The sequence below is a fragment of the Bombyx mandarina genome, chromosome 21, assembly GCF_030267445.1.
Source record: "Bombyx mandarina strain Sakado chromosome 21, ASM3026744v2".
Lineage (NCBI taxonomy): Eukaryota > Metazoa > Arthropoda > Insecta > Lepidoptera > Bombycidae > Bombyx > Bombyx mandarina.
The window spans coordinates 13,743,548-13,766,796 of NC_143227.1; the positions used below are offsets into that span (position 1 = coordinate 13,743,548).

The 23,249-nt window shown below is 38.2% G+C and overlaps 2 protein-coding genes across 5 annotated transcripts in view; one reads left to right on the top strand and one right to left on the bottom strand.

The window, feature by feature from the left end:
- The first annotated feature begins 3,349 nt into the window (after positions 1-3,349).
- LOC114252440 (cytochrome P450 4C1-like) overlaps positions 3,350-23,249 on the top strand; it is a 34,250-nt gene continuing 14,350 nt past the window's right edge. Inside the window, exon 1 of one of the 3 annotated variants that reach the window (XM_089736458.1) lies at positions 3,350-3,566. The gene's annotated coding sequence lies outside the window, so the exon portion shown is untranslated. Of the gene's footprint in view, positions 3,567-15,417; positions 15,587-21,119; positions 21,144-23,249 lie in introns of those variants that run through there. The other 2 variants (XM_089736457.1, XM_089736459.1) reach the window with 2 other exon arrangements.
- LOC149500528 (cytochrome P450 4C1-like) lies at positions 8,600-22,678 on the bottom strand. Of its 2 annotated transcripts, XM_089736464.1 has the most exons (10): positions 22,460-22,678; positions 20,308-20,460; positions 19,794-19,903; positions 18,027-18,117; positions 13,237-13,419; positions 11,944-12,320; positions 11,054-11,122; positions 10,497-10,662; positions 10,119-10,292; positions 8,600-8,811 (listed from the first exon to the last, which is right to left on the bottom strand). In XM_089736464.1, the coding sequence occupies exons 2-10, from the start codon at positions 20,450-20,452 to the stop codon at positions 8,654-8,656; spliced, it is 1,473 nt and encodes a 490-aa protein (XP_089592590.1). In that variant the 5' UTR covers positions 20,453-20,460; positions 22,460-22,678; the 3' UTR covers positions 8,600-8,653. The 2 variants fall into 2 exon arrangements, with proteins under 2 accessions (XP_089592590.1, XP_089592591.1); XM_089736465.1 differs by lacking the exon at positions 22,460-22,678 and having other exon boundaries at positions 20,308-20,966.

Sequence of the window (23,249 nt, forward strand, 5' to 3'; positions counted from 1 at the left end):
GACAGAGCGCCTTGACTTCGTCTTAGTTTTATTTGCTTCCAATTGTAGGGGAATGATACCCCGCCCCGCTTAGCTGTTTACTATGCAGTTATAGTAATGAGCAACATATGTCAGTCAGTCAGTGGTCAACGTGCAGCGATCCACTGCGGTCGCTGACGCGAATAAACATGTTATTATAAGTAATGTTTTGCTGACCGCTCCGATGAGGTTTATGGAGGACAACACGCATCAAACAACCAACGCACACACCTCCTCCTTCTCCACCCAATAAACCTCATACAATCTTGGTCGTATTTACGAATTAGGTTAGTCTTAGCGGTCACAAACTACAATTCCTTCGATCGACTTGTGAAAACCTCCTAAACAACTAATCTACATGTAATGAATGATTGAATGTCAATCTGTCATATGACAATTGATAGTTGTTTAAATAATTTTTCGGTTAATGGACGTTGTGAAATGTGTGTTAAAGAATTATTGAAGAAAGGGCATTAAATGTTGTTTCTTGTTGTTTAGAAGAAACGCAATTTCGTCTTTTCTTATTTAAACACCGTAATTACCATTATAAAACAACATTTAATGCCCTTTCTTCAATAATTCTTTAACACACATTTCACAACGTCCATTAACCGAAAAATTATTTAAACAACTATCAATTGTCATATGACAGATTGACATTCAATCATTCATTACATACATATACCTTCACTAGGAAAAAAATCAAATGATTTTTGTCTAATCTTTATTTTCACCTCTGCCGCCATTTACTATTAGTACAAGTAGACAAATCTGAAAGGGTATATTAAATATCATTTCATCTCATCTCATTTCATTTAATTTCATCCCAGTTGATTATTTTCTCAAATTAGTCATCTTCATTTCATTTCATTTCACTACATATATATTATTATTTTTCATAAATATAAGAATATAAATAAAAATAAGACATGACTTAAAGGTCTTAGTTACCAGGTCATAAAATCCCTAAAAAAAACCAGCTAATTCCAGCCTCGAAACTGCTACAAATAAAAGCAGTGATCTGGAGCATAATGCGTGATGGGCAGCGCCGTGATGTTGTGTGGGTGTGTGTGGGTGGGTTCTGGTAACAGCATGCAGACAGTGACCTGCTCTACGTGTCTCTAGAGCCTTTTAAAATTAGTATGATATAAAATTCAATGTGTGCATGTATGTATTTTTTTTATTGCCCTTGTAGGCAGAACGAGCACGCGGCCCAACTGTTGGTGAGTGGTTACCGTTGAAACCAAATTGAATTAAAATTATTAAAATTAAAATTGTCAACTACTAATATAAAATTAAAATTAGGTAAATAAATTAACTAATAGTAAACGCCACTAACTATATATCAGTCACTGTGTTAGATTAGTGAGAGATATATGCTTATTACAACAGTGTATTATATAAAGAGAGAGCAAACAAAGCTGATCATCAAACGAAAACCCGATGTGGGAATCGAATCCACGACACTCGGGACAACAGTCAAGCCCGCTAACTGCTGAGTCAGTCATCATTTGCATCAAGGCTTAAGTAAATGCTTCTGTTTCTGGTTACTTAGTAATGTATAGAAGAAGATTAAATTTCATCAGAAGTAGATTTAGGTCACTTAGTAATATGATTATTAAATACTAAATTAATTAAATATATTAAGTAAGCATTTATATTTTTGTTTTATTAAACCTTTTTAATCGGGTATCTATATATTAATACGTGAAGCAAAAACTTTGTATCCCTTTTTACGAAAATTGTGCGGACGGAGGAGTATGAAATTTTCCACACTTATAGAGAATATAGAGAAGAAGTGCACAATACTAATATTTTATTAAAATAATGCATAAAAGATACATTAAATCAATAAAGAAAACATTACACACACTACATACCATGTATTTGACGCACACACGCATGCATACTATTTATTGTCAAACTTTTGTTCTTGGCGTCCGTTGTCAAACTGAAAATAGATTAAATATTGTTTGCCTTTGTTAATATTTTTTATAGTATAGTCTTGGCGAAATTTGTGTTTATAGAAGTATAAAATACAATCAAATAGTGTACAAAATTACAATTACAATTAATTATAGTCGAATTTCGACTACTGCGGGACCTCTAGTATGCAATAAAAACATAATATAGATTTCATTATATTTTTTTCGAGAATTAATTGACATTCCACATCACTATTGTAATATGTCAAAACGGCCATCATAGCGTGCCGATAGTGTAATCACTTAAATTGACCTTGGAACGTCAAAAGGAATTTTTAAATTGTACAATATCCATTAACCTGATAGTTTTAGCTATCACATCGACCGTTTGTTAAAGCCTTTAATGTATTCGCTGCGTTAATTACTTCATAAAATATGACTAGAAATATGATTTAGGCGCAGAGACAGATATACGATAAATTAAACAAGGTTATTATAGTACTTATTATGAAATTATATATTTTGTAAATGAAATTAAATAAAATGAGCTACAACGAGAAAATTGATTTATTCTGACAATAGTTAGCTATTGTTTTGTAAGAGCTCACAGGCTTTCTTATGGCTAAATGTATTTATTAGCAAAGATAGCTGTTGTCAGACGACCTCAGGGCGTTTATTACATTATTCGGTGATGGGATCTTATATGTAATACAACGGTTCGATGACTCTGGTTGAAATAACGGTTTTGCAGCCAGATAGTTTTTTTTTTTATTGCCCTTGTAGGCAGACGAGCATACGGCCCATCTGATGGTGAGTGGTTACCGTCGCCCATGGACTTCAGCAATGCCAGGGGCAGAGCCAAGCCGCTGCCTACCGCTTAATACTCTCCACAAGCCTCGTTTGAAGAAGGACATGTCATAGCGCTCGGGAAACACCGTGGAGGGGAGCTCATTCCATAGCCGGATGGTACGTGGCAAAAAAGACCTCTGGAAACGCACTGTGGATGACCGCAGTGGCTCCAGGTAGTATGGATGAACTCTACTCCGGTGTGGGGCGGCGCGATGGTAAAAACGAGATGCCGGTATCATCTCGAACAATTCCTCAGAGCACTCCCCGTGGAACATACGGTACAAAATACAGAGGGAACCGAAGTCCCTCCGCAGACCCAGAGGTTCCAAATTCCATAGAATACATACTTGCATCGCTGCAAAAATGTGCGGAACAGTAGTACCAAACTCTACCTATTGAAGATCGGAATTAAATTAGAGAATGTTGAAAACCAAATTAAGGTGAAGATATTAGTAGTGCTATTACTTACTATGATAATAGAGAAGTAAACTGAAAATAATGTGAAGTTACAGAGTGGTGATAAGTTGGTTATGCAGGTCGCGTTGGAACAAATGTTTAAATGAAGATAACGAAAACATAGCAGTCTCTTGTGTTATAATTTTATTATCTCTTATAAGTAGATAGGATGTTACACAATTCTAGCCAGTGTATGACTGACGTTTGTTTGCATGTGGTAGCTTGTATTCTCAATCAGTATTTTGTTTATTGATATCGAATTGATTTATTATTTATTTCTCGTGTCTGTGTTAATTAACGAAGGCCGAAGGAATCGCAGTGAGTTTTTAACGATTTGGTCTTAATTCATAATATAGTGTTTGTTTTATATATTGACAACTCAATTTTAGTTAATAATGTAATGGTATTTACAAATATGAGTGAGGCATACGTTTTAAGGGAAAGAAGAAGGTAAACAATGTATAATTTATAATGAAAATGAGTCTTTTTTCCCCACAAAAGTCCGTAAAGAGTATAAATTTCGTAGAAGCGTGTATTATAAATTCGATACGGGAAAGGTTTGTGCTCTGGGAATGAATATATGCTACCTTCCATACCACTGCAGTATAGTCCATTGTAATAATATATTTTTTTCCACATTCATTACATTTTGTACTTAAGAAGCTGTGATTTTCGTAGTTCTATGACAAGTTGTCTTACATAGCTCGTTGATAGATAAATGAGAACACACTTCAACACTGTTGTTTATTACAAAATCAAACGTATGAAAGGTGATTTTGTACGATACTTTAATTGTTGTCGTTGATCGAGGTCTCTGATAAATATACTGTACTAGTATATTGTATTATTATATGTACTAGAGGTACCAAAGTAGTCGAAATTCGACTATAATTAATTGGAATTGTAAGTTTGTACACTATTATGATTGTATTTTATACTTCTATAATCACAAATTTCGCCAAGGCTACTCTATAAAAAAATATTAATAAAGACAAACAATTTTTAATCTATTCTCAATTTGACAACATTAATCATCTTCATTTCATTTCACTCCATATTATCATTTTTCATAAAATTAAGAATATAAAGTAAAATAAGACATGACTTAAAGGTCTTAGTTACCAGGTCATAAAATGTCTTAAAAAAAAAAAAAAGATGTCAAGAACAAAAGTTTGACAATAAATAGAATGCATGCGTGTTGCGTCAAATACATGGTATGTAGTGTGTGTAATGTTTTCTTTATTGATTTAATGTATATTTTATGCATTATTTAAAAAAAATATTAGCATGGTGCACTTCTTCTCTATATTATCTATAAGTGTGGAAAATTTCATACTCCTCCGTCCGCGCAATTTTCGTAAAAAGGGATACAACATTTTTTCTTCACGTATTAATATACCTATATAGATAAGTCTATCTATACTCATAGGTTATAGAAAAATTTTGTTTACGGATGAGAATTTTTTTACAATTGAGCAACATTTTAACAAACAAAATGACCGTATTTATGCTCAAAGCTCTAAGGAAGCTTCCCAATTAGTCGCAACGTGGGCACTATGCGACTTTAGTGATGGTTTGGTGGGGTATTAGCTATGAAGGAGAGACTGGGCCATACTTTTGTGAAAAAGGTATCAAAACATCAGCACAAGTGTATCAAGATACAATTCTTGAGAAGGTAGTGAAGCCCCTTAACAACACCATATTCAATAATCAAGAATGGTCCTTCCAGCAAGACTCGGCGCCAGGTCATAAAGCTCGGTCTACGCAGTCTTGGTTGGAAACGAACGTTTCGGACTTCATCAGAGCTGAAGACTGGCCGTCGTCTAGTCTCGATCTTAATCCGCTGGATTATGATTTATGGTCAGTTTTAGAGAGTACGGCTTGCTCTAAACGTCATGATAATTTGGAGTCCCTAAAACAATCCGTACGATTGGCAGTAAAAAAAATTCCCATGGAAAGAGTGCGTGCTTCTATTGATAACTGGCCTCAACGTTTAAAGGACTGTATTGCACCCAATGGAAACCACTTCGAATAAGCTTTTTATACTATAAATTGTTTTATATTTATGTATTAAACTAACACACTGTAAAAGTTATAAATGTTATTTGCAATAGAATTTTTTTTTTCCTATGTCTCAGTATTTTTGGCAAGACTAGGTATATAAAAATGAATTGCTGTTCGTTAGTCTCGCTAAAACTCGAGAACGGCTGGACCGATTTGGCTAATTTTGGGCTTCAATTATTTGTGGAAGTCCAGAGAAGGTTTAAAAGGCAGATAAATTGAAAATTCTCGGAATTAAATAAAAGTAAAAATTTTGTTTTTCCTTTTGTTTGTTTTAAGCTTATTTTATACAAAAGTTTAGGTCTTTTACTTATCGATTGAGGCACTAAGAAGTCGACCGGGTTAGCTAGTATACTTACATATATATTTTAAAATCGCAAATTGTTGCTAATGCTGAATATCTATGAAAAGGCAGTGAATGAAACCTTCTAAATTCTAATTTTTAAAAAGCCCTGTTGATTCGTTACAATTGAACCTGGTTCAAATCCTGAGGCTTCCAAATGAGCATGCACTGATCCGGTCTTCAACTACTTCCATGACCGATTGCATTCAGAACTCGATATAGGCGGCGTATTGTTGACAGGTTGACTCTCCATCGGCTTGGAGTCCATGTATGAAAATTATGGAGATTCCAATGCATTGCACAATTTACTCTAATTCTTACTCTAATTCTTTATTCTTTATTTGTACACACTGTTATACAGTAATTGCGGTAAGATTTAAAAAAATGGCGAGCTTAACTCAACAATTGAGTTATCTACCAGCTAACCGTTCTCAAAGAAGGAATTCAGTGGCCATAGGATATAGGACATTATCAGCGTTAGAATTTTAACAATTGTTAAAGGATTATCAGGGTGGCGGCGATAATTGCAACTGTTTATATCCACACGAAATAATATATTCGTAACACATTAGGACGGGTAAAATACTGTTACGCCGGTAAGAGTAACGCCATCTGTCGCCGAATAGTCGAACGAATATCGAAGGACCTAGGACGTGATGTTAGCACTGTTCGCTGACGACTCTGCCTACTTCGCGTCCTCTCCCTTACCCTCCGCAGCCATAATGAGGATGCAGAGGTTTTTGGACTTACTGCCCCAGTTGATTGACCGTTGGAGAGTCGCGGTCAACGTGGGTAAGACTGCGGCACTCTTTTACGGTCCGGTCCGTATCAGAGTCGCCCCAAGAAACTCAATCTCCGAGGTGTGAATATCGAGTTTAAGCCGAAGGTCCGGTATCTCGGGTGTGACATCGACCGCTCACTGAGCATGGCAGCGCACGCCAGCCGAATCATCGGTTCGGCGAGTGCGGGCAGATTCATGCTGCGGCCGGTGTTGGCGTCTGGACTCCCGACCGGAATTAAGCTCGCTATTTACAAGACATATGTCCGTTCCCGCCTCACATACGCTGCTGCGGCCTGGTGCCAACTATTGTCGCCGTCCCAGCGATCTAGGTTACAGGCCCAGCAGAATCTTTCCCTCCGTAATATCGTCAGGGTCGGGCGGTACATCAGAAATAACGTTATAGCCCAGGACCTAGGTGTGGAATCGCTCATGGAGTTTGTGATTAGGCTCGCACGTAACATGTACGAGCGAGTCCCCATGAGCATCTCCACAACATAGCCCCGCTGCACGCCAGACCACTTGATGGTAAGGCCTTGCCGCGGGAGCTATTGGTACCCCCGACGATCGTTCGGAGTTAAAGATCCTCATCGGCTGTAAGGCCGGAGAGGACCTATGAGTGTCCCCCTCGGTGTGGGTTTCACCTGTCTCCCCATAAATCATTAGCCGGTCTGGGGGGTTCCCCTTCAGGGGCCTGCACTATCGCTCCCCGGCAGGGAGCGTCAGCCCGCCCCTCCACGTAAAGGAGGGTGTCAATTACAGCCCCACCAAGGGGCCAGACGCCGAACTGTAACCCTCTCCCCCGCCCCCGTGGAATGTGCGGAACTTTTCTCTTCGATGATTGTTTCAATCAATTTTCGTTTCTTTTGTCGTATCGTTTTGTCCTGTGTATGTTAATGTTTTTAAAGTTTATGCCATTGTTATTGCCATATATTGTGAATATCTTGGAAGGTTGATCTCCCCTCACCAGCGGCGTCGTGAACCTACCCCCCCACTCTGTAGCCCATAGCCTAGCCGTCAACCAAACCACTGTAAAAAAAATCCTCATTACCGCGGGACCCAAGATGCCTGGGTAACCGGGAATGAAGGGAAAAAAAACCACACTACAACCCCACGGGGACTGCGGGCGGTCGTCGGCGGGAGGAGCGGCAGTGGACACGCCTGGACAAAGACTTCTGCTTTACAAAGTACAAGTCCGGTCTCGCGTGGAGTACTGCTGTCACCTCTGGGCCGGAGCTCTTAAATACCAGCTACTTCCATTTGACTCCATACAGAAGAGAGCCGTTCGGATTGTCGATAACCCCATTCTCACGGGTTGTTTGGAACCGCTGGGTCTGCGAAGGGACTTCGGTTCTCTCTGTATTTTGTACCGTATGTTCCATGAGTGCTCTGAATTGTTTGAGAAGGTTCCATCATCTCGTCTTTAGCATCGTACCGCCCGCCATCAAGGTAGAGTTCATCCATACTACCTAGAACCACTGCATTCATCCACAGTGCATTTCCAGAGATCTGATTTGCCACGACCATCCGGCTTTGGATTGGCGCTGCCCATCACGCATTATGCTCCATATCACTGCTATTATTTGTAGCAGTGTATTTTTGAGGCTGGAATTAGCTGGATTCGAGGAACTAACCTTACCCTTTCAGATTTGTCTACTTGTACTAATAGTAGCGGCAGAGGTGGAGAGAGGGTGAAAATTAAGATTAGAGGAAATCATCTTTAAACATCAAACTTTATTTGAAAACTGTGAACTAATATTTTATTTTCTTAGTGAAGATAAATATAGATTAGTTGTTTAAGAGATTTTCACAGGTCGCAGGCACGATCGAAGGAACTAGCTGTTTCCTGATTGTTGTAGTTTGTGATCACTAAGGCTAACGTAATTCGTAAATACGACCAAGATTGTATGAGGTTTATTGGGTGAAGAAGGAGGAGGTGTGTGCGTTGGTTGTTTGATGCGTGTTGTCCTCCATAAACCTCAGCGGAACGGTCAGTAAAACATTACTTATAATAACATGTTTATTCGCGTCAGCGACCGCAGTGGATCGCTGCACGTTGACCACTGACTGACTGACGTATGTTGCTCATTACTATAACTGCATAGTAAACAGCTAAGCGGGGCGGGGTATCATTCCCCTACAATTGGAAGCAAATAAAACTAACAAGAAGTCAAGGCGTTGTGTCTTCGATCGAGTCCGATGTGAAACAGCAACGTTTGGAAGTTATCGCGGTACAAATTTAATGTAAATAGGTTCGGCTGGCTTCAGAACTATGTCTCCGACTGTCTCAACTCGCCAGTTCCTCTTCATCGGCACTAATTTGAAGTTATTACAGATGTGAGTTAAGACGCTCTTAATCTCCAGCATGGCGAACTTTTGACCTGAAATGAAAACTAGCATATCGTATAGATATTAAATTTTATTGCTTAGATGGATGGACGAGCTCATGGCCCACCTGGTGTTAAGTGGTTACCGGAGCCCATAGACATCTACAACGAAAATGCCGCCGCCCACCCATATGAGATATGAGTTCTAAGGTCTCAGTTCAGTACAACGGCTGCCCCACCCTTCAAACCGAAACGCATTACTGCTTCACGGCAGAAATAGGCAGGGTGGTGGTACCTGCCTGCGCGGACTCACAAGACGTCCTACCAGTAATTACGCAAATTATAATTTTTTTCGCGTTTGATTTTTATTACACGATGTTATTCCTTTACCTTGGAAGTCAACCAAGAACATTTAATAAATACGCGTATTTCATCAGAAAAATTAGAACCCGCCTGCGGGATTCGAAAACCGTGTAAAATAGTGTCCGTCAGTGACTATCAAATCTACCGGATAACAATAAAACTATAACAAACACTCCGATTGTGTAAATTTGCAAACAACGTTTCATTGTTTGCAAATTGTTTTTGATGGATTTCGGGTTTTCTCTCAATTTAAAGAAAAAGTTAGTATCCTCTGTTAACGTGAGCCATGGACAAAATAAAACTGTTTTTATGGTACATATAGTAAGTAAAATGAATATAATAAATTAGAGGTTGAACTGTCAAAATAGTTTAAGTATCAAGTCTTTGTGTTAACTTGTTCTGGTAGAAGAGCCGGAGAGACCATTTTACTTTTTTTTATGAAGGAAGGATTACTGGTAGCCCGGCGTGCTTTCCAGTTTCACCAGGACAGGTGGGCGAGCAAGGGCTCAGCCAGGATGGGTGAGGTTATTAACAGCTGCCCGAGCCCTCCGGAGACACCTAAACCAACTCAAGAGCAGCTGCTTTGCGAATGATCCTACCACCGGATCGGAATCGCGACCCGCTGAGAAGATCCGGCGAGAAACTAAGTGGGCTGATGTTTAGGTTAGGTTGCACGGCAAATACTTTGTCGAGTTCGACGAGTACGGTTACCGGGTTCTCTAAGCCTGTTCCTAGTGTGAGAGCTGAAGGCGTCTAATGCAACAGTAATTGGATCTGTTGGATCCGTAAGGACGTGGCCGTTTTACTATAGAAAGAAAAGTGATGGATCTAATTTTCCTGTTGCGAAATACGTTTCGTTTGGCTCTGTTAACTCTTCACAACATTTCATGGTGGGGTCGCGTGTGGAATTTTATGGGTTTTGAGCTCGCACTGAAGTCCTACGTCAGCCATCATCTACGCGTCGGATCCCTGGAAAGGATGAGGCCGTCGGCACCTACCTAAGCAGTTCCTGGGTCCCGCGCTGAACGGAACAAAGCTGTACGGATGCTGTATTTCCCCGCGGAGGAACCTCTCGGGCCGGAATTTCTCAGGCTCGGGAAAGAAGTCCTCACGGTGATGCAGGTCGATGATTAGCACGCCTATTTCTGTACCAGCCCTTATTGGTACACCACCTGCGGGATGTAATGGATTAAATACGCAAACTAGCAGCCTATCTGATTATAAGGAATTTTTTATAAAAATATACTTTTTAGAAAAAAAATCCTTATTTTTCCCTTCATCTATGTTTAATTATCTACCTGTTTCAATTTATGGTATTTAAAAAGGAAAAATCATGCATTTAAGGTTTAAAATCCGTTAAATTAAATGTAATTTACCTAAAGTGATGTCTTCGGTTAGTACTCTGCCTACTCTGTGCGGATTCGGATATAGCCTTAAGGTTTCCTTGATGACCGCGTCGAGGTATTTCATTTCTGTGAATTCGGACAGAGTCGGCGTTTCTTTACCGCGCATTACTTGATTATACTCTTCGAAGATGCGTTCCTATCAAATGAAAGTAAAATCAACGTCACTTCATCATCATCATTATCATCTCGGCCTGTCCACTGCTGAACATAAGCCTGTCCAACTGATGTCCAGTTCACTTGAGGATCTTTTTGTCAATGTCACTTATCTATCTCCTATAATCTCTATCGGATTAGTTTAATATAGGAATTGCGATTCTTATAAGGTGCAATTTTATAGAAATCGACCATAGGTACAGTGAGATGTCAGCCGAATATAATTGTTCGGAACTAGTTTAAATTATTAAATAAGCTAAGCTGTAAATATCTTTATTGCGTTTTAAGGTTTTGCCAGATCTCTGCTATTCTACGATAGCCATGACTAAATGGATTGTTTTGGTGTGTGTGGCTATAGATTGTTTAGTAGTTACCTGTGCTTCCTCGTGATCTGATAGCAGCATGAGCGAGAAAGTCAAAGCAGTCCCCGTAGTATCGTGTCCCTGAAATAAAACTATAGATTTACTCGTGGACATTATTACGTTGTGACGGGGGGTGGTTAAGTAGAGTATTAGCGTGTTTGGATTTATTCATAGAAAATTTTGAATTACGAATGATAATCGTAAATTAAATTACCTTAGAACGAAATTTGTTTTCAGAGTGAAACTTCTTTAGGCGCGTTGAGAGTAAAATGTAACTCGCGACAGATTCGTTACGGCTAGGGAGGAAAGATACAATTTAGGAAGAGCGAGAGTGAGAAAATAGACACACCGTCTCGCAAACCAATCGACCGTGGAGAAAGGGAGAAAGCGAACCAGGTCGTTTCTCTTATAGACAGCATTCCCTATTACAATAAAAAATTGATTTAAGGATGAAAAATGAAGAGAACCACAATACTACACACCGCAAAAGAAGTTTCACTTCTTTTACGTGCACCGTGGACAGCATTTCGGACCAACGTATCAATTTTACAAGAACTCAAAATGCCCTCGCGGCTGTCATCCGAGTGTCTTCGCAGAGTCCTTGACTACTTCGGTCACATTGCACGGAAAGATGGTAGCAATCTCGAGAGGCTCATCGTGACTGGTAAGGTAGATGGGAAAAGACCTCGAGGGCGCAGCCCAATACGTTGGTCCGACCAGATTCGCACCGCTCTTGATTCCACTTAGAACTTATATCTCAAGGTGGGTGGCGTATTTACGTTAGATGTCTATGGGCTCCAGTAACCACTTAACACGATCTATCCATTCGAGCTTCCATTGCGACCAGTATGTAGTAACATTCGTATGTAAGATAATTATAAAAAATTTCATCAAAAGATTACAGCAAACATAAATGTATTGACTTCTTCCCGGATCCCTTCTAAATCAATTTCACGTTTCGCTTCTGCTTCTAGAAGCAGATCCAACAGCGCCGTTCTCTTCTTTCTGTTAAATTCATCACGTTCCACCAGTCCTTTATCAAGGCTGTTCAGTCTCTGTTCCATTCTCTGGACGATGACGTTATCAGCGAAAGAATGGATGATGTCAACGTTTTTAGCAAATTCTCTGCCCGCACTTGTTCTATTGAATACTGCATCGATGTAAAGCCAAATTCTGGGCAGTCTATAAATACTTATTTGAGCGATTTTCGAGATAGCATCTTTGTATTCGGCCGCAGTTACCGATCGGTCTGTGTCTAATTTTGTGCCCAATGCCGTCTCTGTAATTTGAATGAAATATTTACGAAATAAATCTACCAGATAATACAAAATTTTAACCAAAAAAGAAAGTCGAAGAAATATGTTTTTTAAGGATAACTCAACAACTTTTCTATCTATCTAGGAAAACTCAAATGGGACCAGGGAACAGGAGAAGCATCAGCTTTCAAATATATTTTCTCCCTACCTATACGCTGATAGCCTAAGGGGCTATTCTAGACGGGTGGGTGAGCTCATGGACTCAACTGGAGAGAGTTTGCTAACACCAGCCCTAGCAAGGATAGCGCTTCGCAGCACCTATCGCGAATTTTACTGGTGGTAGGACCTCTTGTGAGTCCGCACGGGTAGGTACCACCACCCCGCCTATTTCTGCCGTGAAGCAGTAATGCGTTTCGGTCTCAAGGGTGGGTAGCCGTTGTAACTCTACTGAGATCTTAGAACTTATATCTCAAGGTGGGTGGCGCATTTACGTTGTAGATGTCTATGAGCTCCAGTAACCACTTAACACCAGGTGGGATGTGAGCTCAAAGCAATAAAAAAAAAAAGATTCGGCGAGAAACTCAGTGGGCTGTGTCTATGGGCTAGTTCGCTCGGCGAACGTAAGCACGCACCGTCTTCGTCGTAAGTTCGACGAGGACGGTAACCAGGACTTGAGGGTCCTAAAAGCACCGTGAGTGAATCCGGGGGATCCGACAAGACATATTTCGGGCGACTGCGTTGCCCCGTCGTCTGGGTCGGATAAAAAAATAATCATGAAAATCCGTTCACTTAGAAAAAAATATACCTAGTCGAATCGAGAATCTCCTCTTTTTAAATTAGTAAAAGTGTTTCGACAACAAGTGAGCCAGATTAAATATCTGTTTTAGTGTCGTAATGCCTACACGAAGTTAAAATAAATAAATTATCGGATCATCTCACCACAAAGGGTAAACAAAGTGTAGTTACTCATGACAGGTAATAAACTAATTGCCTCTCCGTTATTGGCCCTAAGCTGGTCCACCAGATGACGGCTCTTCTCCTCAAAAAGGCTTGCGAAGTCCTTGAGTATATCAAAATGGAATGCCGAAGTTAGGATCTTCCTTCTCTTGAACCATTTACTGCCTGTACAAGAATTTCGAATTATAGAAAGCAGTCTAGACTCGACTCGACGAACTAGACGAACTCGACGCATGGAATTTGTGTCTTCTTTTTTTTGCGAATCTAATGTTGGTACAATGTCGTATTTTTAATAATTGTTAATTATTATTTACCAACTTATTTATCTTATAAGTAAAATGGAGCGAAATGAGATGAAGTTGATTTATTTGAAATTGTACTCAATTGGAACGAAATGGAATAAAACTATTCATTTCGTTTGATGTGTAATGATATAATGACGCTGTAGTTTGTTATTTACTCTCCTGTTAGCGAGAAATTTGTACACAAAAAGAAATAAGTCAAACACATTATTTTATAAACGCTTCAAGTATCATAATATTAACAAGAAACGGAGAAAATGAAGCTAGGCACTAGGTGATACTAATTATATTATATTACGTACTATATACCTAGTATTTTTTAGATAAACATTAAATCGGCGCGCGAATTTTGTCGACTGACATCAGCTATCCTCATCTATGTAGTGAAACCCGCGTATTCGGGAACTCCGATCGCGGCCGAAGACGCCCGAGCGCGACTTGACGTGCTAGATATTAAATGTTTACTTAATCTATGCGTGCCAGCGTTGCACGCTACAACGCAATAAAATAGCGGGAATTTATTGAGACTTCAGTGGACTCTTGGAAAAAAACGCATAAGCCTTTTCTGGTGACTTTATTTAATTTTCCCACACTTTTTTTTTATTTTTTTTTTATTGCCTTTGTAGGCAGACTAGCATACGGCCCACCTGATGGTGAGTGGTAACCGTCGCCCATGGACTTGTTCACTTTCATAGATGCTATCCGGTTAATAAGCCATTACAAGACGTTTAAACTTGAAAAAATACTACCTACATAGCTAAAATGAAATAATTATTAAATATATATATTACGGTATATTCTCGCGTTTTATTGTAATTAAATAATTTTGGGGGTCGCAGACGAATGGAAATACGAAGATAATTTTGAAATAAAATAATTCGCACAATTTCGCTTCTAGAAGTCGCGCTCAAAAGCCCGAACTCATCAAGACATTCTGAAAGTAGAAAATTTTTTGAAATTCCAAAGTTTCAAAGACAATAAAAAGCAAAGACAGTCAGTCCTTTGAAAATGAATTCGGATTAATTTTTGTAAAAAAAGTTTCTTATATAATTTTCCTATTACTCTGTACTATGTCTTCTTTTTTGTGTTTACATAAATAAATAAATAAAAATAAATAAATAAATAAATTAAAATTCTGGAAAAGAAATATCGAAAGATATTTTTCACTTCAATTACATTTTTTTTTCTTTCAATCAGTTTTAGGATGCAAAAAAATTGAATATGAAAAAAAATTGTATATATATTTTTCATTAAAAATTATTTTTATTAGTAAAATATGTTCGGAAATTTTAATAAATACCAAAATGATATATACATATATATATATATAATTTCTTATATGAGTGGACGAGCTCACGGCCCACCTGGCGTTAAGTGGTTACCGGAGCCCATAGACATCTACAACGCAAATGCCGCCACCCGCCTTGAGACATGAGTTCTAAGCTTAACAGTACAACGGCTGCCGCGCCCTTTAAACCGAGACGCATTACTGCTTCACGCCAGAAATAGGCAGGGTGGCATAATATTCTAAGGAAATAAATTTATTTTGAAATTTAAAATAAAAATATTGGATTACAATCAATAAAATTTATTCTAATATAAAGGCGGTTCGATAAACAGGGCTTAGGGTGCCTGTCCACCGGAGCGGAGCGAGGCAGCGGAGAGGAGAAACAGGAGAAATATTAACCAATAAGATTGCTCAAAATCAACTAATAAGATTACTCCGTTCCTCCGCTCCAGTGAAAGGGAACCTTAGAGCGGCATCAAGCCTAAATCCGTTACCGGTTATTAGTGACACATGTCGTTGTGCTGTGAACATTACTACCAGACACTCGTCTGACACATTTAGTCGTAGTTGGCGAATGTAAAACAAACCGTTGCCTCGATCGCCTAAATATATCATCAGTGAGAGATGCGTTGAATTTCTACAAGCACGTCTTATACATGTGTCACAGTTCTCTTTGTTGCCGATTAGCTAAATACAAAACAAATCTTGCATTGACCATGTGTGATAGTATTAAGTTATAGAGGTGAGTGTATTTTGATATATTTTTTTTATGTATATTATCTTATACCTTTAAACGAGCAATTCTGGTATCTATATATACTTATCTTATATATAAAATTCTCATGTCACAATGTTAGTTACCATACTCCTTTGAAACGGTTTGACCGATTTTTATGAAATTTTATATGTATGTTCAGTAGGTCTGAGAATCGGCTACTATCTATTTTTTATACCCCTAAGTGATAAGGGTTGTCCACACCTAACATTTATTTTATTTTTGGACATATTTTTTTTGTTTTAATGAGGTTTTACCTAGGTATGTGGTTGAATGAGGTTTTGTTATTTTTATACTCCCTAATCGTTCACAGCGCTACATGCCTCTTTCACTCATTTACCACATCCTTACACATTTACAATAAGTAACTTTTTTTTCTACACTAGAAATTCCCTAGAAATCTTATATATGGCAAAACAACGTTTGCCGAGTCAGCTAGTATATATATAAAAATGAATTGTAGTTCGTTAGTCTCGCTAAAACTCGAGAACGGCTTGACCGATTTGGCTTATTATAGTCTTGAATTATTTGCAGAAGTCCAGAGAAGGTTTAAAAGATAAAGATAAATATGAAAATGCTCGGAATTAAATAAAAATAACAATTTTGTTTTTCCTTTTATATGTCCCCCGTCGGACGGATTTTTTAAGTGTATTCTATACAAAAGCTTTGGTATTTTATTTATCGATTGAGAGGCACTACGAAGTCTGCTGGGTCAGCTACTAGGGCAGTATATATATACAGTCAAACCTGGATAAGCGAGAGTTCAAGGGAGCACAATCTCTTTCTCGCTTATAGAGGTTTCTCACTAACCCGAGTTTCTCGCTAATGCTCCTCTGAATTTCGTTTCGCGATTTTCCGCATTCAAATGCATTCACTATTTTAAGTTTATCACTTAATGACAGTACATTAATTTTTCGTTTTTACATGATGCAGAACAGAACTTTCCTTCGCAATTGATTAACGATAAACTAAGTAAGTCCGACAAACAGGACGGTACACAGGTACAGTGTCCATTCGAAAATAATGTGATAAAAGAATACGATAAAATAACAACGTTATTTAGTTCCATGAAATAGAATAGGTTCAATATTCACGAGAAAACAATACAAAAACAATGATAGGAAGTTCCACGAAAGTTAAAAATGAGTCATAAAATAGCAGATGTTAAATTTGTAATTTGTTTTGTCATTTGTTCCTCCTAAATAATATAAATAAATAAATAAATCTCGGCTGTCGTTTATAGAGGTATAGATAGGTAGCAGTCTCATTTACGGAGGTCCATGAGGAAAAAACGACTCTCTCTTACAGAGGTTTCTGTTTCTCGCTAATAGAGGTTTTGGGAGCTTAAAATGACGGGTCCTGGCTATTACTCTCACTTATAGAGTTTTCTTACTTATCCAGTTCTCACTTACCCAGGTTTGACTGTATATCTCTCTCTGAATCTCGGAAACGGCTCCAATGATTTTCATACAATTTAGTATACAGGGGATTTCGGGGGTGATAAATCGATCTAGCTACGATTTATTTTCGGAAAATGTTGTTTTATTCGTGTTTTCAATAATCAACTTTATCCATAATCAACTTTATGACTCTTCCCGATATCTATTGGCGAATAATAATACTATTTTTCTTAATTGAGAGCAACTAACTGCTTTAAAGACACAACAAGATGGCATTGTTAAGCAACCCGAAGCCAATGAATGAGTGTTTGGTTTAAGGTTAGACAAAGAAAATGAATTGTTTATTTATATTATTTGTGTCTTTTTAACTCATGTGTTCACTTAAAAATGCCTAAACGATCTTGGAATATTTCATCATTCTATCAATATGTATTTCGTATTAAAATATAATATCTAAAAAACACAATTTATTAAAAAAAAAACGAGCAAAGCTCGGTCATCATCTAGTGTAAATTAAAGCATTCGATGTCATTGTGATGTTGGCAACGTTTCTGAGTCCAGTTAGCGTGCTGCTATCACAAGCGGAAATTAAACATATTATAACACTAGCTGTGCCCGCGACTCCGTCCACGTGGAATAGCGACTTTGGGCAGCAGTTTTAGGACATATATTTTGATTTATAAGCACCGTCATTTGGGTATTTAGAAAAATCTAATTTAAAGTAATGCTTCTCTATACACGACATAGACGTATAGCCATCGGGGATCAAAGCATGCAGGTTGCTAGGATTGCTAACATGTGACAGAGCTACATAACCATGTGACCGAGTTGATTGTGTGAAAAGCAGTTAACACTTATATCTACACCCACAACTTTTAGCGTCTGACCTTTATTATCATCACACAGCACCAGCGACCAGTTACGATTTTATTATATGTATTGATGATAAAGCCGTAATTTATATATAAGTAGAAAAATAACAGAGCTTTATGTCAATATATACGTACCGGTTGATAGTAGTAAGCCAGTACCGAGCCAGGGTTTCAAGAAATCGTAATTCACGTTCTTGGTAATATTCTTCGAGTGTGACAGGACAACCTGTGGATTTAATTCAACTGTGAATTATTTAATATTTCTTGAATACGGCGCAGAATATTTAGCACACAAGTAGGGACCGACTTTTCGCTGCTGACCGTACTGTCTAAGGATCGTGCAGGATCGTGCTCGATTTCTGCGAGTGCGTAGTCCTAACTTGCAGAAGAAAGCGACGGGGCATGAGAGAGAGAGGGTGGGAGGGTCCTTACCAACACTGTCGTCGAGGCCTGTCCGAGATAGAGATCTCATCCAATCCTTCTCATCCTATTACTTTTTCCTACCGGCCCCATAGGCGTTTCAGTTCATAAGGAACCAAGTCGTACGGCAACTGGGTAATGAATGGCCGCTCCTGTTGTGAATTAGCGGAGTAGCCCGTAGTATGCATGTGGTGCCAGCAACTAAGCAAGTGACTAAGAGGCCCGGTGGCCTGTTTCCCGTAGGGTCAGAAGGCAAGGAGATGCGTATAACTTTGCCAATCTTAGTCTGGCCATAAATACTGTTACAATTAAAAATAAACAAAATATTACATTTGAATTTGGAATCTGTCATTTTTATATGATAAAAAGATCTGGCCGCCCACGTAGTGTTCGTACGAAAAAGGTGGTCAAAGCAGTAAGGGAAAGAATTCGAAGAAATTCTGTCCGAAAGCAAAATATTTTATACAATTGAGCAACATTTCAACAAACAAAATGACCGTATTTATGCTCAAAGCTCTAAGGAAGCTTCCCAATTAGTCGACAGAGTGCAACGTGAGCACTATCCGACTTCAGTGATGGTTTGGTGGGGTATTAGCTATGAAGGAGTGACTGAGCCATACTTTTGTGAAAATATATCAAAACATCGGCACAAGTGTATCAAAATGCCTTGAGAAGGTAGTGAAGCCCCTTAACAACACCATGTTCAATAATCAAGAATGGTCCTTCCAGCAAGACTCGGCGCCAGGTCATAAAGCTCGGTCTATGCAGTCTTGGTTGGAAACGAACGTTTCGGACTTCATCAGAGCTGAAGACTGGCCGTCGTCTAGTCTCGATCTTAATCCGCTGGATTATGATTTATGGTCAGTTTTAGAGAGTACGGCTTGCCCTAAACGCCATGATAATTTGGAGTCCCTAAAACAATTCGTACGATTGGCAGTGAAAATTTTTCCCATGAAAAGAGTGCGTGCTTCTATTGATAACTGGCCTCAACGTTTAAAGGACTGTATTGCTGCCAATGGAGACCACTGCGAATAAGCTTTTTATACTATAAATTGTTTTACATTTATGTATTAAACTAACACACTATAAAAAGTAATAAATGCTATTTGCAATAGATTTTTTTTTTCCTTTGTAACAGTATTTATGGCCAGACTAAGTATATTACAGATTTTATTGAAAAGATAGAAATCTACCTGAGACATTGAAAAAAATTGTTTTCGGTATCCTTTATTCCGTGTTCCGGCTTCAACATAGTTTCTAGGCAATCGAGGTACTAACACTTTTTTTGTATTAGTTGGGCGGACTATCTCAGTGTCCGCTAACGGTTAAGTGGTTAAGCGGAGCCTTAAAGTCTCAGAAAACAAATAAGTAGTCACCAAAGTCCTTACGTACGTATTTAAGTCTCAATGTATCAGTTTAACATAAAGTTTAATCTGTGCAAGAAAACTGGTCTCCAAACGTTGATAAATTCTTAGAACGAACCTCGACATCGTCAGGGTGGTGGACGTAGACGATGCGACGATAGAATATATTCTGCATGTACCGTTGTTTGTACGTCTTAGAAAGTTGACGTTCATACTTGAATTTTTCGCCTGGAAATAAGGTTTTACATTTGAAAGGTATTTTAGAAAATGTAAAATTTGCTAACAGTTTCGTCTGGGTACTGTATGCCAACTCGCTGCCATGCCAGGGTGACCTGAGCGAGGTGAGTTTTGTGCGCTTTCAATTGCAGTTCCGTTCTTATATACAGTTCAATAAAATATTTTTTTTTTCTTTCTGTGAATTATTAGTTCCGGGTTGCGATCTGAGTTTCAAGTTAACCCAAAAAAAACTTCTCTCTGTGTTATTTTCCTGCCACTTATAGCGTATCTTAGAAGTTCTCAGAAGTCTTCAGCTGTGGATTGGGGCTCAGTTGCGTCTTTGGCATTACCGATGCTCATTACCTGTATTGACCGTCCGCCGGGTCCTATCCTAAAAAAAACATCACAAGTCTTACCAGGCGTCATGTTGAACATATCCAACATATTACCAATGATCGGTAATTTGGTAGGACCAGGTAATGAGTCTATAGGATCGTCCTCCTTGTAAAAGAGTTTCCACAGTGCGTATATCACAGCGACGACTACAAGACTGAACCACATGTTGTTTCCTGCGAAAAAAATACAGCAATTTGCCTCGCAAGTCCTCTATGGATGGCTACCACCTTTAGACGATGCTTCTACAACCTTAACCGTATTTGAAAAACCCTATTTGTAATAATGTAATGTTTTTTATAGAATCTAAAGATGTACGGTTTCTTTCACAAGTGTATGCTGCCGGTACCTGTCATTTTGTTAGTGTTCAGCGCGGGATTAGTGGATGCCATTACTTGTAATGTATTGTGCTGCTGTATGACATGTTTAAATGCAATAACTATTGTAACACAAAACTTATAATGCTTGAGCCTATTAAGTTTTATAAAACATCCAACTGCTGGTCGACCATCCCCATTTCCGCCCCGAAGTAGTCAGGGCTTGCGATCTGAACGATTGGGACCTGTTAATAAACACAATTGGGGCTTAGCCCTCGTGTCTCCATATGACGTCTATGGGTTCCGTTAGCCGCTTAACACCAGGTGCACCGTGCGATGGTCACCTTTCAATGTCAATAAATCAATAAAAAACATGTCATCGTTCGATATGTACTCGAAATATCACGTAAAAAATGCAAACAAAAGTATTTTGAAGTGATAACTTCTTATGGGAGGTTAAACTGTTTTGTTACGTAACGCGTTACGGCGTCAGTCTGTTTGGCATCCTTTTCTCTCACGCATGCGGCAGCGGTACCGAGAACGTATGTAACTCCTTACTTTTTATATATCTTTTTTAATTTATATTATAATTTCGTTAAATTATCATACATAAAATTTAAATAATAGCTTTTCTCAAATTAAATAATTTCAATATTATTTAGTTCAAATTAGATTACTTTAAGTTATCACTTCTGTCGGTCGTTCCGTTTTCTTTCTATCTATATATTAATACGTGAAGCAAAACTTTGTATCCCTTTTTACGAAAATTGCGCGGACGGAGGAGTATGAAATTTTCCTCACTTATAGAAAATTTTGAGAAGAAGTGGACAATGCTAATATTTTTTTTAAATAATGCATAAAAGATACATTAAATCAATAAATAAAACATTACACACACTACATACCATATATTTGACGCACACACGCATGCATAGTATTTATTGTCTAACTTTTGTTCTTGACGTCTGTTGTCAAATTGAGAATAGATTAAATATTGTTTGTCTTTGTTAATATTTTTTATAGTGTCTTGGCGAAATTTCTGATTATAGAAGTATAAAATACAATCATAATAGTGTACAAACTTACAATTCCAATTAATTATAGTCGAATTTAGACTACTGCGGGACCTCTAGTTTTATTAAAGTTACAAATTAACGTGCTTAAGATATCTTTACTCCGGTTTTCGTGAGACGAAGGCCGTCGTCTGCGACCACGAAGACTGTAAAGTATTCGCAACTCAAGAAATAATTTTAATGAGCGCAAAATTAAAGCGTAAAAGTTGTTTTTGTTAATTGCGAAGTTTACAAATTCAAATTATAATTATACATATTTTAGGTTAAATTTTCGATGAGCAAACAAAAATGTAAGACCCGCAGCTCACTCACTCATCATTCTCCCGCCCTCCTCCCAGTCACCTGGGGTCGGCGCAACATGTTTTCTCCTCCCATACTCCTTTATCGTACTCGTATTTCTTCGCTCACTCCCCTCTTACACACAATTATCATCTTTCACGCAATCCATCAATTTCTTCTTACCTTCTACCACTTCCTCTATATCCTTCCACATTCATAGTCAACACTCTCTTACCAACCTCATTTTTATTTCATCTCATCACATGTCCATACCATCCCAAATCTTCTCAACTTCGCAGCTCACTGTTAGAATAAATTTAATTAATCTTCGTGCATATTTTTCTGGTTTTATATTTATGTTTTCATTCTATTCTTGGCTTGCGGATACACTTGTGTAATGTTCGGATATATATTTTTTATAATAAAGTTGTGTCTTTTTGACCTTTTTTTAAACGAAAAATATTATTCCGCTGACAACTTCAATACAATTTTCAGAGTATACTCACCTTTATAAATGTACTGTTATTTCAAACCACATGTAATGTGTTCCATCCGAATCTGATCAATGAACATCAGTTAAGTTCTATACGAAAATACACGTTCGTAATATATTTATTATTTAAAGATCCTTGAATAAATCACTTGTGTAAATGCCTTTTTGTCCGCGGAACGTAAATTCGTTTAATGTACACATATTTTATAAATAATTAAGAATTGAATGTGTGTGTGTGACGTATCGGTATCTTCTTTGCGGGCTTCAGTTAGTCCGCGGATCAAAAGCCTTAGTGGCAATGGCAGGTTCAGCGTCTCGAGGAATGTCAGGGAGAGATGGACTTCACATGAAACATGTCCCCTAACGCGTCTGGTACCCTCGGTTGAATTTTTCATTCCGGACGCGGGATGCTAAAAGACAGGGGTATTTATTGTGTCAACTCTGACATGCCCTGCCTACCGTCCTAAAGCAAAAGCAGACGACGCCGATTGTCTCTTAATCCTAAAAGAGGAGAAATGTTCGTAACGGATCCCAAAAATAAAAATAAAAACACATGTACTTTAATATTTAGTTACATATTTGCAAATAACCGTTTGGATCTATATTCAACACTAGAGACAAGACCAGAAAAAATTACACTGGCAAATGGAGGTCGGTCTCTGAAGCTTTATGCGTTACTGAAATACCTAGAAGAGCTAAAGTTACTTTAACTTACGCTTGTAGCTGTAAACTTGTACAAATGGTCTATTTCGTCAGCATAGCTATATAGAATCCGCTGGCTTGGACTATCAGGTGGGGACTTA